The sequence below is a fragment of the Pogona vitticeps genome, chromosome 6 (genome assembly GCF_051106095.1).
Source record: "Pogona vitticeps strain Pit_001003342236 chromosome 6, PviZW2.1, whole genome shotgun sequence".
NCBI lineage: Eukaryota > Metazoa > Chordata > Lepidosauria > Squamata > Agamidae > Pogona > Pogona vitticeps.
The window spans coordinates 114790811-114805227 of record NC_135788.1 but is presented as its reverse complement, the minus strand read 5'-3'; the positions used below and the strand labels follow the sequence as shown (position 1 = coordinate 114805227).

Sequence of the window (14417 nt, the reverse complement as noted above, 5' to 3'; positions counted from 1 at the left end):
ATACTTCTGTCTGACCCCAACTGTGATGCTGAGGTCAACATGAATGCTATCCAGCCATTCAATAAAAAGGCTGGTCTTAATGTGTGAAGAGGGGCAACAGGTTAGCCATGCCTTCCTCCATCCTAGTTGTTGTGGTTGTGTATGGTTAAATAGGAAGAGCAGAGCAGCCTCTGTACGTGTATCTTTGCCTGGTTTGGCAAGCTTAGTTGTTCACGTACAGTATTCTGATCAAATGAACAACCCCCATAGATAAATTCCCTTATAGAATGAACTAGGATGGACTGGGGGAAGGGAGGGCGGGCTGGCCTGTTTCCTTCCTCTGAGTCTAGATTACTCCCTTTATTAAACATCAGTAATGACACCTTGGCCTGGGAATTGTGTTAACACATCTTCAGACAAGCATCATTGCATTGGTGCTTGAGTGAGGTCTACATAGACAACAGACAGAGCCTTAGCATGGATTTTGGACTATAACCTTGACTGAAAGGTGTGGGGATGAAATCGTGTGGTTAATATTTGCCTAGGAAAAAGAAATTCCCTGCATGCACAAAACTAGCTCATAAGGGAAAGGGAGACATTTGAATGCTTCTTGTCTAGATTTTAATTTGTGCGGAGTGTCTGTCTCTCTGTGTTTATGTCTCTATTGATCGACAGATGTAAACGGCCCCAAGACAGCTATGCACTGTGGGGCTGGATACAAGTAGAAAGAAAGAAAGAAAGAAAGAAAGAAAGAAAGAAAGAAAGAAAGAAAGGAAGGAAGGAAGGAAGGAAGGAAGGAAGGAAGGAAGGAAGGAAGAAAGAAAGAAAGAAAGAAAGGAAGGAAGGAAGGAAGGAAGGAAGGAAGGAAGGAAGGAAGGAAGGAAGGAAGGAAGGAAGGAAGGATGGATGGATGGATGGATAAATAAATAAATAAATAAATAAATAAATAAATAAATAAATAAATAAATAAATAAATAAATAAATAAATAAATAAATAAGCATATGCACCGACTTTGGACAAATGGATCCTCTTTACCCCATTAGGCATTTGTGAAGTTAAGAAAGTAGTTATCAATTTGAAATAAGGATAGGAGGAATAGATAATGCGGAAGACTGTGCAGCTGCCCTCAAAGAAGAGACAAGTAGCCTCTTAACAACTCTCTTGGGGTGTGTGTGTGTGTGTGTGTGTGTGTGTGTGTGTGTGTGTGTGTGTGTGTGTGTGTGTGTGTGTGTGTGTGTGTGTGTGTGTGTGTGTGTGTGTGTGTGTGTGTGTGTGTGTGTGTGTGTGTGTGATTGAATCCGTGCTCAGCCATGGAAGCTCACTGGGATTGTGGAACTGGTAAAACCACTCCTTAAATATCTTACTTACCTTGAAAGACCTGTTATGGTTGCTATACTCTGCTACTCATTTCATGGAGCTGTCTTGTAAAAAGAAAGACTTGCAATGATAGATTGATTGATTGATATAGATATAGATATAATATATCTCCATACCAGCTTTCCATGGGCTTTGAGTGAATAGGTCACACAATTAGGTGGCTGTATGTGCTTTCCCAACGCGACATGGTGTGTGTGTTTTTTTTTATAATGGAAATCCAGAACTTTACAAATAATGTCATGGAGTTGGTCAGAATGCCTCCCAAAGGGGGTGCATTAGCTAGACTGCTCTTATCACATGACTCCCCTACTCCCCCCTTGCGTTCAGAAGGGGCCCTATCTGTCTATAGACTCACCCACCTCATTCATGTTTGTATGGGCTCCACTGAATTTTACACTATGGATGCACTCCTACATTTCTTACATTTCTTGTGAGGGCTGGATGACAGTTTTAATAAGTTACTTTTTTTTTTTACCATGCATCGTAGAATTCCCCTTTTCTGCACAGCTACATGGGAGCAGTGGTGAAAAAGAGTGGCCTTTTCAGTTTCAGAGCTGATCCTAGATTTACTAAGAAGAAGACTCACTAGAACTAAGATGGACGAAAGTGGATTCAACCCATAGCAGAACTGCTGGATAGCTCAGTAGTTTAAATATCTGGCTGCGAAACCGGAGGTTGGGAGCTCGATTCTCCAGTGGGCCTCCTTGATAGGGTTGGACTTGATGACCCATAGGTTCCCTTTCAGCTCTGCAGTTCTAAGACGACGACGACGACGGTGATAATTAGACATAACAAATTCCAGAGCAAAGAACTCTAGTGGCAAAAGGAAAGAGTGTATGGAATGTGGTTCAGAATAAAATAAGTGCTATACTCAATTTGATCACTTTATTTCAGTTGGCTTGTGGAAGCTGAAGCTAGAGTGACTGTTGGCACTCAACGCCCCTCAACCCCTGACCCTCCCATTCAAAATAACGTTCTTGCTTCTCAACCTCCTGATGGCCGTCTTCACCTCTTTGTTTCTCAGGGTGTCAATCAAAGGATTCTGCATTGAGGTAACAACATAGTGCTTCTGTAGCTATGTCTCAATTCTAGTCTTTGTGTGTGTGTGTGTGTGTGTGTAATAAAATGCCAGAAGTAGCACAGTTATGGGTTTGGGTGAGTGAAGAGCAGGACAGAAATGAAACAAACAAAGCAGGAAAAAGGGCTCTGATTTTAAAGGATAGGATGATGGCCTTGTATTCCCCCCCCATTAAAACTGACCATACAGCTCACCCTCAGTCATGTAGGAACAAACCAAGACCACTCTTGTTCTTTCCATCTCAGTTTGTCTTGCAAAGGAGGCGCCTGTTGACCACCTTCTTCATGGCAGTCGTGATTTCCTTATTCCTGAGGGTGTAGATCATGGGGTTGAGGAGGGGAAAGATGACAGTGTGGAAGACAGAGATGATTTTGTCCGTGCGTATTCATCAAAGGGTCGGGCGTAGATGTAAATGGCAGGACCAAACATGAAAACAACGATGGTAATGTGGGTATAGCAGGTGGAAAAAGCTTTGCTGGTGGACTCACCAGGGGTCTTCTTCAACATGGTCAGCAGGAAGGCATAGGAAACCAAGAGGGCAATGAAGCAGACCACAGAGATGAGGCCACTGCTGAAGATCATCACCATCTCCTCAGCAAAGGAGTTGGCACATGTAATCCTCAATACCTGGGTGATATCGCAGAAGTAGTTGTCCAGTTCGTTGGGGCCACAGAATGGGAGATGGAGGATCAGCGCAACTTGGATGATGGAGTGGACAAAGCCCCCAGTCCAAGAAGCTATCACCAGGATGATGCACAACTGCCGACTCATCATGGTGGTGTAGCGAAGGGGTTGGCAGATGGCAACATACCGGTCATAGGCCATGGCGGTGAGCAGAAACATCTCGGAGGCACCCACAAAATGGAGGAAGAAGAGCTGCGCGATGCAGCCCCCAAAGGAAATGATCTTGCGCTCAGCGAAGAAGTCAACCAGCATCTTGGGGGCGGTGATGGAGGAATACCAGATGTCTAAGAAAGCCAGGTTGGCTAACAAGAAGTACATAGGTGAGTTGAGATGTGGGTCACCCCGGATCGTGATGATAATCAAGATGTTGCTTGGCAGGACAATCATGTAGAAAATGAGGAAGAGGGTAAAGAGGAAAAGCTGGATTTCACGCTTATGGGATAGCCCTGTCAGAATGAACTCAGTCACCCTGGTGCTGTTCCTCACACTGTGAGAGTATGTGGACGGTGCTTCTGCCAACATAACTTTAGTCATTCCTGTGACATCTTCCATTTTGGGGGCAAAATGTTAGTAGCTTGCACCTGGATAAGAAAAGAAGAGAGTAGATAAAGAGATTGAAAAAGGCATAAGAAATTAATCATGGTTGCCAGCAGCTGAATGGGAAGGGCAGGAGGTGATACTATATGAGGTTAGCCAGTCTACTCATGCATTTATCTATTGGGCTCATTCCTCCTCTATTACTGACACACAAACCAGAGATGGAATGAGCAGAAAGGGGAAGAAAAGGAAGGTCAGGGAGCTTAGATGTCTAACCTCAGTTTCCTGGCAAAGGTACAGCCTCCAAAATTTGAATGATCTTTGACTTTCCTATTTCTGGATGCTGATTAGGTTAAGCTTTTCTCCTCATTTCATTGCTGTGAGTTCGTTTGTTGGTTTTCAGGATATTTGGAGGTGCCGTTCAAAAAAGGTGGAAGTCCCTTTGCATAGAACCTCGCAGCTTTCTCTCCTTTTCTTAGACAAGATGAGGACTGGAGAAAGCAGAAAAACATACGATGGAGGAAAGTAACACTCTAGATACTGTTTAACAGTAGCATAGATCATGGAATTACATCCTGTTGGAGATGTACTTGAAAATGATTAGATGGATGTTCGTTGATGACAGACTGGAAAAGAAGGACATGCAGTTAAGCTGAATGAAATACGGGCAAATGCTTTAGATGCTTCCTCAGGCTACCTGTCCATGAGAGGTAATTAACTCCATTGTTTCTTAATCCACTACTTTTGCACTGCCAGTTTTAAAAGTTTACAGAACTCATGAGCACAGGGGGTGACACCTTGCCACCAGGTCAGATAGATTTTGAGAAGATGGCTGTGGAATTTCATGAAGAACAGGACAGGCAGTGGCAGTTAACTATATTATATCTCAAAGGAACATCCATGCCCATAGCCTTATACCTCAGCACAGAAAATGCCAGAAAGAAACAGCAAGAGGAGACCATCACCTCCGTGCCTGATGCATGGGCTTGTCAGAACCATCTGGCTGGAGGCAAGATTTTAGAAACAGGTCCTGAATCCGAGAATAGAAACATATTCTACATCTAAGGATTACATAGGTCCAGTGTTCTTCAAAAATCCATTACTAAACTTTACTTAACTGTACTTTAAGGGACATGGTGGTGCTGTGGGTTAAACCGCAGAAGCCTCTGTGCTGCAAGGTCAGAAGACCAGCCGTCGTAAGATCAAGTTGAGGCGACGGAGCAAGCTCCCATCGCTTATCCCAGCTCCTGCCAACCTAGCCATTCGAAAGCATGTAAAAATGCAAGCCAATAAATAGGTACCACCTCGGTGGAAAGGTAACGGTGTTCCGTGTCTAGTTGCGCTGGCCACATGACCACGGAAACTGTCTACGGACAAATGCTGGCTCTATGGCTTGGAGACGGGGATGAGCACCGCAGCATAGAGTTGGACATGACTAGACTAAATGTCAAGGGGAAGCTTTACCTTTACCTAAACTTTACTTTAGATGGAAGAGTTGATGTTTCTCCATATCCACCGAAGTTGGTGGCCAAGATCACCCCCTCTTTTTTTGCAGCAAACTCCGTAGGAATCTCAGCTATATATACTGCAATGAAATTCTTCATTTTGACAAACCTTCCACGATTTCCATTCATGGGATGACCCAGAATTCTAGGATTCTGAGACAGAAAGGAACAGTTTTCCCCAATTGGTATCTCTACACAGCACATATGACTCTATCATTCTCCTTCTCTGCCTTCTTTTCCCCTTCTATGCTAAGGAGCCCAAAATGTTTAACTTCTCCCTATAGGAGACGGGCTCCAGTCTTTTGATTTCAATTTTCCCATTAGACATTGGACCAAAATTCCACTTCAATATTAAAAATATATTTGTTTGGTTATAAAGGAGCCCCATGGGATTGTATAGACACCACCGGTTTTATTTAGTATACAATAGCTAGTTAGCTTGGTGTTTTAGATATCTGGCTGTGGATTCCCTACTGTGAGTGGAGCCAGCCTGTGTAGCCTTGGACCAACTGCACATTCCCAGGATGTCCCCAGAAGAAGAGAATGGTAAACAAATTCTGTACCTGAAAAGGGGTTGTCGTAAGTCACAATTGACTGGACAACACATTATTATTATTTTTTAGTGAATGACAGTCCACTTCTTCAGATGCATACAAGAAGTAGGGTTTAGCACACAAAGGCTAATACCAAATTAATCATTTGTCCCCCAAGAATCCTGGTTTTTCCTACAAGAGATAAGCATGCTTCCGTTCCATTGGAAGAATTTTGCTATCATTGCTACGTATTCTAGAGAGTCTGTCCATTGCAACAGAAAAGAAAAAGAATCTTTGGGGATCTTAAAATGTACTATGGCATGAACATTCATAGAATGGACCGTATTTCACCATTCACCTGTTAATTTAGTAGGTGCATCTGATTGAGGTGGACTTCAGTTCACAGATGGGAACTATACTGAACATGAGAGGAGAGGGTGATGACAATGATGACAAAAATGATGAATGAATAGACAGACACTTCCATACACCAGACATGCAGAAAATACAATATAGAAATCAAGCTGACATCGGCACAATGTCTTAATAAATCTGATAGTACTTTTCTTCTTCTTCAGTTGTCGGTAGACCTGTTCTCCATGGCTGTGCCCAATGCCATTTTCACTCGTTGATGCTACCGCCTCCTCCTCTTCCAAAACTGATTGGCACATTTACTCTCACGGCCATGGCTTCAGGCTTGTAAGGCTTGCATAGTATACCTGTAACCCATTTCTCCCCTTGTTGTTCCACTCTACCCCTTAATGCTGTAATACAACAGGGCCCCAGATGTCATGGGGAGAGATACATTGGGAATGTTCTTCAGTCATAGAATCATAGAATCATAGAAAGTGAAGTTGGGAGGGGCCTACAAGGCCATCAAGTCCAACCCCCTGCTTGATGCACGAATACAATCAAAGCCTATGTGCCAGGTGATGATCTAAGTTTTTCTTCAATGCCTCCTGTGTTGGAGCACTCACCAACCCACGAGGTAACGGGTTCCACTGTCATACTGCTCTAACAGTTAGGAAGTTAATAGATATTCTGTACTGTCCCTTCAGTACAGAATATCTATTATCCATCTTTGGTCATACATGATTTACTCTTTCTTTACTCATGCAATACCCACACTTTACCGACATTTTTCTCTTTCTTATTCTTCATGAAAAGATTCCACTGGTATTAAACCAAAGATGCTACAAGAAAACTTTTCAAATATTGGGAACAGAGAGGATCGGTTGCAAAACCCGTTCTACCATGGAGCAGCAAAGCCTTCATTAACACCTACCAGCTGCAAAATGTCCTGGAGGAGAAGCCACTTCTTTCCACCCTCCAAAGTCATCCCTGTGTCCAGCAGGACAGCTTCTCTGAAACACACACTTTGATTTTAAAGAAAGGCAAGCACCTAAAAGGGCTTCCCAGTTCTTGGATCAGGCGGGCCCCAAGAGAGCACCATAGACAACCCACTTGCATGTATGTTCCAAAGGGGATCATTAGAAGTAAAGCTTAGACCCCCCCCCAGTGGGAGATGCAGAAGGGAAAATGTTGAGACGTTCCCAAGGCAAAACTAAAAGTTTCAGTGAAGAATGGCAAAAGCAATCAATTTGCAACCAGAATGATGACACAAATGGATCCATTTATTTATTTTACCATGCCTGTCCAGATCGGACTTCCTGTCTGATCTGTTTTACAAGTTTGACAGTCTGATCTGTGGATGGCTATTTTGCTGTATGAAAATAAAATATTCTCATGGGAAGAAGGTGGAGCAGCTTTCCACAAGGGGGAGCTCAGAAGCAAGGAAAGAAAAGCATTGGCTTACCCCCTTCTTTAAATAGAAGTGGACCTCCAGATCTTTCAGAACCCCCTGATCTTTCTGACTACATCTTCTTTAACCCTTTCCCATGAATAGTGGTGTCTAGGACTGCTGGCGATAGAAGACTGACGCAACTAAGAGTTAAATGTTCTCCACCCTTGCTATAATGAGGAGGTCTATGACTATAAGAAAAAACTGGGCATGTTTAGTCCAGACAGAAGGGAAATACAATAGCGCTTTTCAAAGACTTGAAGGGCTGTCATACAGAGGAGGGGCAGGATCTGTTCTCAGTCACCCCAGAGTGTAGGACAGGTAATAATAGGCTCAAGCTACAGGAAGTGAGATTTCAGATGAATATCAGGAAAATCTTCCTCACTGTTAGAGCAGTACGACAAGGGAACCAATGATCTTGGTAGGTGGTGAGCATTCCGACACTGGAGGCATTCAAGAGAAATTTGGAAATTTTGCAGATATCCCTTGATATCTATACCTGCACTAAACAAGGGGTTGGACTCAATGGCCTTATAGACCCCTTCCAACTACATGATTCTGTGATTCTATGACCAGTCGATCAATGTTGTTGTTGTTGTTGTTGTTGTTGTTGTTGTTGTTGTTGTTGTTGTTGTTGTTGTTGTTGTTGTTGTTGTTGTTGTTAATTGTATTTATACCCCGCCTATCTAGTCATTTCGACCACTCTAGGCGGCTATGTTCCTTCTTAATCTGCTATCCATGAGGTAACTAAGGATAGGCAACTGCAAGACCTTGGCTCTCCCTTTGAATGACTGACCATCACCGAAGTGACCTTGAGAAAGGATTCCAGAGGGCATACTTTTTCTACACTCTTACCTGACCTAGGATGGGAGTCCTTCAGCCCTTCTCTCTCCTAGCAAGAAATTGATGGGTAAGCGGCAAGGAGAATCTCTCTTTTCTCATTTCAATGAGATTTCTCTGTGAGAGGATTGCCCCCCCCAATAATCCCATGGGGAATCTTGAGGGATTCCTCAGATGTTTCACGATCATGTCCCACCACCATCCCACAGAAAAAAACTGTAATAGATGCAGAAATGGCACCTTTCTTGTGCAAACTTTCCTGGAAAAGCTGTTTAACTGGACATAATTTGGACCTTTCTTGCACAAGAGAAGAGGCCAACACAGACACACATACACTCACTCACAGAGGAAGAATAAGACCATCGACAGGGTGTCATTTTGGCATGAACCCAGCAAATCTTGCTGGTGCAGGGAATGACTTGGCAAAGACTTGGAGAACCACCAAGAACAGAAATGAAACAAAGTAAAATAAACATAAAACTACTCTCCACATTTCTGATTAGCAGCTCATTCCTATGAAATTGACTCTGAAACGGTTTCATAAGAAGCCAGTTGCAACGCAACAAATTTGTTGCTGTGATGATGAGGTGATAAAAATCTAGAGCAACAGCAGGCAATCAAGCGCACTAAATGGACCAATAGATTATGCTTTATTATTTATTACAGAATGTGTGAATTACATTCTTGAATGACGGTAAGTATTATGAACAAGACTTGGTGATATTGCTCCGTCTCAGGGAGTTGATTTCATCTTCCGCCTCACGAGCTTTTCCAAGGCCATTTTGAAATCTCTGTTCCTCAGAGTGTAAATGAAAGGGTTGAGGACGGGAGTGACAACGGTGTAGAGAACAGAGACGGCTTTGTCCATAGGAAAGCTGCGGAAGGGACGGAGGTAAATGTAGACGCAAGGCCCAAATACCAAGGTCACCACAGTGATGTGTGAGGCACATGTGGAAATGGCTTTGTTGTATCCTGATGCAGATCCTGCCCTGAGTTTGGCCAGGAGGAAAGAGTATGATATGAGCAGAACAACAAAACACATCAGAGTCACCAGCCCGCTGTTGGAGACCATGAGTAACTCCACCAAAAACGTGTTAGTGCAAGCCAGTTTGACCACCTGGGGAACATCACAGTAGAAGTTATCGAGGACGCTGGGTCCACAGAAGGGTAGCTGAACAATGATAGCTACTTGGACTATGGAGTGGACCAAGCCACCAACCCAGGAGGCCCCCACAACCCCTGCACACACAGTCCTGTTCATTATGGTCATGTAGCGCAAAGGGTAGAAGATGGCAACGTAGCGGTCAAAGGCCATGATGACGAGAAGAAAAATCTTGATACCACCAATGAAGTGGAAGAAGAATATCTGGGAAATGCAGCCTGTGTAAGTGATGGTGTTGGCTCTCGATAGGAAGCCAACCAACATTTTAGGAGCCGTGACAGAGGAATAGCAGAAGTCTAGGAAAGAGAGATTTCCTAAAAAAAAGTACATGGGCACATGAAGAAGAGGCTCATAAGCTACCAGGCCTACAATCAAGAGATTGCCCACCATAGTTGCTCCATATATTGCCAAGAAAATTGCAAAAAAGAGGAGCTTCATTTCTAGACTTGTGGCCAGTCCGAGAAAGACAAATTCAGTCACAATGGTATTGTTGTCCTCTTCCATCAGGTCAGTTCTGGTCTCACTGGCAGATACTGCAAGAGATAAAGATATGACAGGTAAATATATGAGACAGATGAAAAGAGAAGATGGTGTCATAAACTGACTGGGATGATGGTTTTAGCATACTTGCAGCATAGGCAAAAAATGAGGCTTCAGGGATCCCTAAATACAGTTGGCCAGTTTTGGGGAGGTCAGAACAGATGGTATTTCTCACACACAGGGCTGTGGACTCCAAGAAAAACGCTGATCTAAGGCAAAGTCTCCAGATGTGACAAAAGATAGCTTTCTTTGTTATAAGAGCCTAGTGTGCTCCACCCAATTCAGGAATAATGAGTTGATAATGCCTACAGAGCTCTCTAACTGTTGCTTCCTGTCACACATATAGATTTTTCAGGAGATAGATAAGGTGGTCAGGCACTCCCATTTCTTTAAGAACTTGCCTTAGTTTGCTGTGGTCCACACAGTCAAAGGCTTTTGCGTAGTCAATGAAGCAGATGTTTTTCTGGAACTCTCTGGCTTTCTCCATAATCCATTGCATGTTAGCAATTCGGTCTCTAGTTCCCCTGCCCCTTCGGAATCCAGCTTGTACTTCTGGGAGTTCTCAGCCACCTGGAAAACCCTGTTCAAAAAAGGTGGAAATGCCTTTGCATAAAACCTCACAGCTTTCTCTCCTTTTGTTAGACAAGGTGTAGATGAGAAGTGGAGAAAGCACAAAAGCATACGATGGGGGAGAACAACAATCTAGATACTGTTTAACAGTAGCACAGATCGTGGAATTACATCCTGTTGGAGATGAACTTGAAACTCATTAGATGGATGTTCGTTGATGACAGACTGGAAAAGAAGGACATGCAGCTAGGTTGAATGAAATACAGGCAAATGCTTTAGATGCTTCTTCAGGCTACCTGTCCATGATATGTAATTAACTCCATTGTTTCTTAATCCACTACTTTTGCACTGCCAGTTTTAAAAGTTTACAGAACTCATGAGCCCAGGGGGTGACACCTTGCCACCAGGTCAGATAGATTTTGAGAAGATGGCTGTGGAATTTCATGAAGAATAGGACAGGCAGTGGCAGTTAACCATATTATATCTCAAAGGAACATCCATGCCCATAGCCTTATACCTCAGCACAGAAAATGCCAGAAAGAAACAGCAGGAGGAGATCATCACCTCCGTGCCTGATCCATGGGCTTGTCAGAACCATCTGGCTGGAGGCAGGATTTTAGAAACAGGTCCTGAATCGGAGACTAGAAACATATCCTACATCTAAGGAGGTATGTAGGTCCATGTATTCCTCAATAATACAGGACTAAACTTTACTACAGATGCAAGAGTTGATGTTTCTCCACATCCACTGAGGTTGATGGCCAAGATCACCCCCTCTTTTTTGCAGCAAACTCCATAGGAACTTCAGCTACATACACTGCAATAAAGTTCTTCATTTTGACAAACATTCCATGAATTCCATTCATGGGATGACCCTGAATTCTAGGATTCTGAGACAGAAAGGAACAGTTTTCCCTATTCGATTTCTCCACACAGCACATATGCCTCTACCATTCTCATTCTTTGCCTTCTTTTTCCCTTCTATGCTGAAGAGCCCCAAATGTTTAACTTCTCCTTATAGGAGACGGGCTCCAGTCTTTTGACTTCAGCTTTCCCATTAGACATTGGACAAAAATTCCACTTCAATGTTAAAAAGACATTCACTAGGATATAAAGGAGCCCATTGGGATTGTACAAACACTACCAGTTTTATCTAGTATACAATAGCTGATTAGCTCGGTCGTTTAGATATCTGGCTGTGGATTCCCTACTGTGAGTGGATCCAGCTTGTGTTGCCTTGGACCAGCTGCACATTCCCAGGGTGTTCCCCGGAAGAAGGGAATGGTAAACAAGTTCTGTAGCTGGAAAACCCCGAAAAGGGGTCATCGTACATCACAACTGACTTGACAACACAATATTATTATGTTTTAGTGAATGACAGTCCACTGCTTCAGATGCATACAAGAAGAAGGGTTCCGCTCACAAAGGCTAATGCCAAATTAGTCTTTAGTCCCCCGAGAATCCTTCTGTTTTTTCCTCCAAGAGATAAGCATGCTTCCGTTCCATTGGAAGCATTTAGCTATCATTGCTATGTATTATAGAGAGTTTGTCCTCGGTTAGTCCATTGCAACAGAAAAAACAAAAGAATCTTTGGGGATCTTAAAATGTACTATGGCATTAACATTAATAGAATGCACCATATTTCACGGGACACCTTGAAGCCATACACCTGATAATTCAGTAGCTGCTTCTGATTGAGGTGGACCTCAGTCCATGGAAGGGAACTATACTGAACATGAGAGGAGAGGGCGATGATGATAACGACAAAAATGATGAATGAATAGAGAGACACTTCCATACACCAGACATGCAGAAAATACAATATACAAGTCAATCTGACACCGGCACAATTTCTTAATAAATCTGATAGTAGTTTTCTTCTTCTTCAGTTGTCAGTAGACTTGTTCTCCATGGTTGTGCCCGATGCCTTTTTCACTCGTTGATGCTACCGCCTCCTCCTCTTCCAAAACTGATTGGCACATTTACTCTCACGGCCATGGCTTCAGGCTTGTAAGGCTTGCATAGTATACCTGTAACCCATTTCTCCCCTCGTTGTTCCACTCTACCCCTTGATGCTGTAATACAAGAGGGCCCCAGATGTCATGGGGAGAGATACATTCAGAATGTTCTTCAGTCATAGAATCACAGAATCATAAAAAAACGAAGTTGGAAGGAGCCTACAAAGCCATCAAGTCCGACCCCCTGCTCGATGCAGGAATACAGTCAAAGCATATCTGCCAGGTGATGATCTAAGTTTTTCTTGAATGCCTCCAGTGTTTGAGCACTCACCAACCCGCAAGGTAACGAGTTCCACTGTTGGACTGCTCTAACAGTTAGGAAGTTAATAGATTTTGTGCATTGTCCCTTCAGTACAGAATATCTATTATCCTTATTTGATCATACATGATTTATTCTTTCTTTACTCATGCAATACCCCCCTATTGCCGAGATATTTCTCTTTCTCTTTCTTCAGGAAAAGATTCCACTGGTACTTAACCAAAGATGTTAAAAGAAAACATTTGAAACAAAGCAGAACAGTTGGATATTAAGGGAATTTTTCTGCACAGCATTTAAGAGGCACCATTTTGAAAGCTGGGACTACGCATTCTATTGCAAAGGGTGTTACCTGAAAATAAAGGGCAACCTTGTTGTTGTTGTTTAGTCATTTAGTTGTTTCCGACTCTTCGTGACCCCATGGACCAGAGCACACCAGGCCCTCCTATCTTCCACTGCCTCCCAGAGTTGGGTCAAATTCATGTTGGTCGCTTCAGTGACACTGTCCAACCGTCTCATCCTCTGTCGTCCACTTCTCCTCCTGCCTTCACACTTTCCCAACATCAGCCTAGAAGTCGTTATATTGGGAGCAGAAAGGTTCAGTTGCAGAACCCGTTCTACCAGGGAGCAGCAACACCTACCAGCTGCAAAACGTCCTGGAGGAGAAGGCACCTCTTTCCACCCTCCAAAGTCATCCCTGCATCCGGCAGGACAGCTTCTCTGCAACACACGGATTGATTTTAAAGAAGGGCAAGCACCTAAAAGGGCTTCCCAGTTCTTGGATCAGGCGGGCCCCAAGAGAGCACCATAGACAACCCGCTTGCATGTATGTCCCAATAGGGATCATTAGAAGTAAAGCTTAGATCCCCCCCCAATGGGAGATGCAGAAGGGAAAACATTGATACGTTCCCAAGGCAAAACTAAAAGTTTCAGTGAAGAATGGCAAAAGCAATCAATTTGCAACCAGAATGATGACACAAATGGATTTATTTATTTATTTATTTTACCATGCCTGTCCAGATCGGACTTCCTGTCTCATCTGTTTTAGAAGTTTGACAGTCTGATCTGTGGATGGCTATTTTGCTGTATGAAAATAAAATATTCTCATGGGAAGAAGGTGGAGCAGCTTTCCACAAGGGGGAGCTCAGAAGCAAGGAAAGAAAAGTATTGGCTTACCCCCTTCCTTAAGTAGAAGTGGACCTCCAGATCTTTCAGAATCCCCCTGATCTTTCTTACGACATCTTCCTTAACCCTTTCCCATGAATAGTGGTGTCTAGGACTGCTGGCGATAGAAGACTAACGCAACTAAAAGATAAATGTTCTCCACCCTTGCTATAATGAGGAGGTCTGTAACTATAAGAAAAAACTGGGCATGTTTAGCCTTGAGAAAAGATGACGGAAGGGAAATACAATAGCGCTTTTCAAAGACTTGAAGGGCTGTCATACAGAGGAGGGACAGGATCTGTTCTCAGTCACCCCAGAGCGTAGGACATCTAATAATAGGCTCAAGCTACAGGAAGTGAGACTTCGGTTGAG

The 14417-nt window shown here is 43.3% G+C and overlaps 2 protein-coding genes across 2 annotated transcripts; both read right to left on the bottom strand.

Moving 5' to 3' along the window:
- Positions 1-2676: 2676 nt before the first annotated feature.
- LOC110091383 (olfactory receptor 4M1-like) lies at positions 2677-7196 on the bottom strand. The gene is given in 2 exon segments (XM_020815497.3): positions 2677-2816; positions 2819-7196. Coding segments are annotated over 2 exon segments (993 nt in total). The 5' UTR covers positions 3672-7196.
- Positions 7197-8746: 1550 nt separating this feature from the next.
- On the bottom strand, positions 8747-13298 carry LOC110091395 (olfactory receptor 4D5-like). The gene has a single exon (XM_078378431.1). The coding sequence runs from the start codon at positions 10092-10094 to the stop codon at positions 9069-9071; it is 1026 nt and encodes a 341-aa protein (XP_078234557.1). The 5' UTR covers positions 10095-13298; the 3' UTR covers positions 8747-9068.
- Positions 13299-14417: the final 1119 nt, after the last annotated feature.

Coding starts and splice junctions, on each gene's coding strand:
- LOC110091395 (XM_078378431.1), bottom strand. CDS start 10,094: ATGACACCATCTTCTCTTTTCATCTGTCTCATATATTTACCTGTCATA.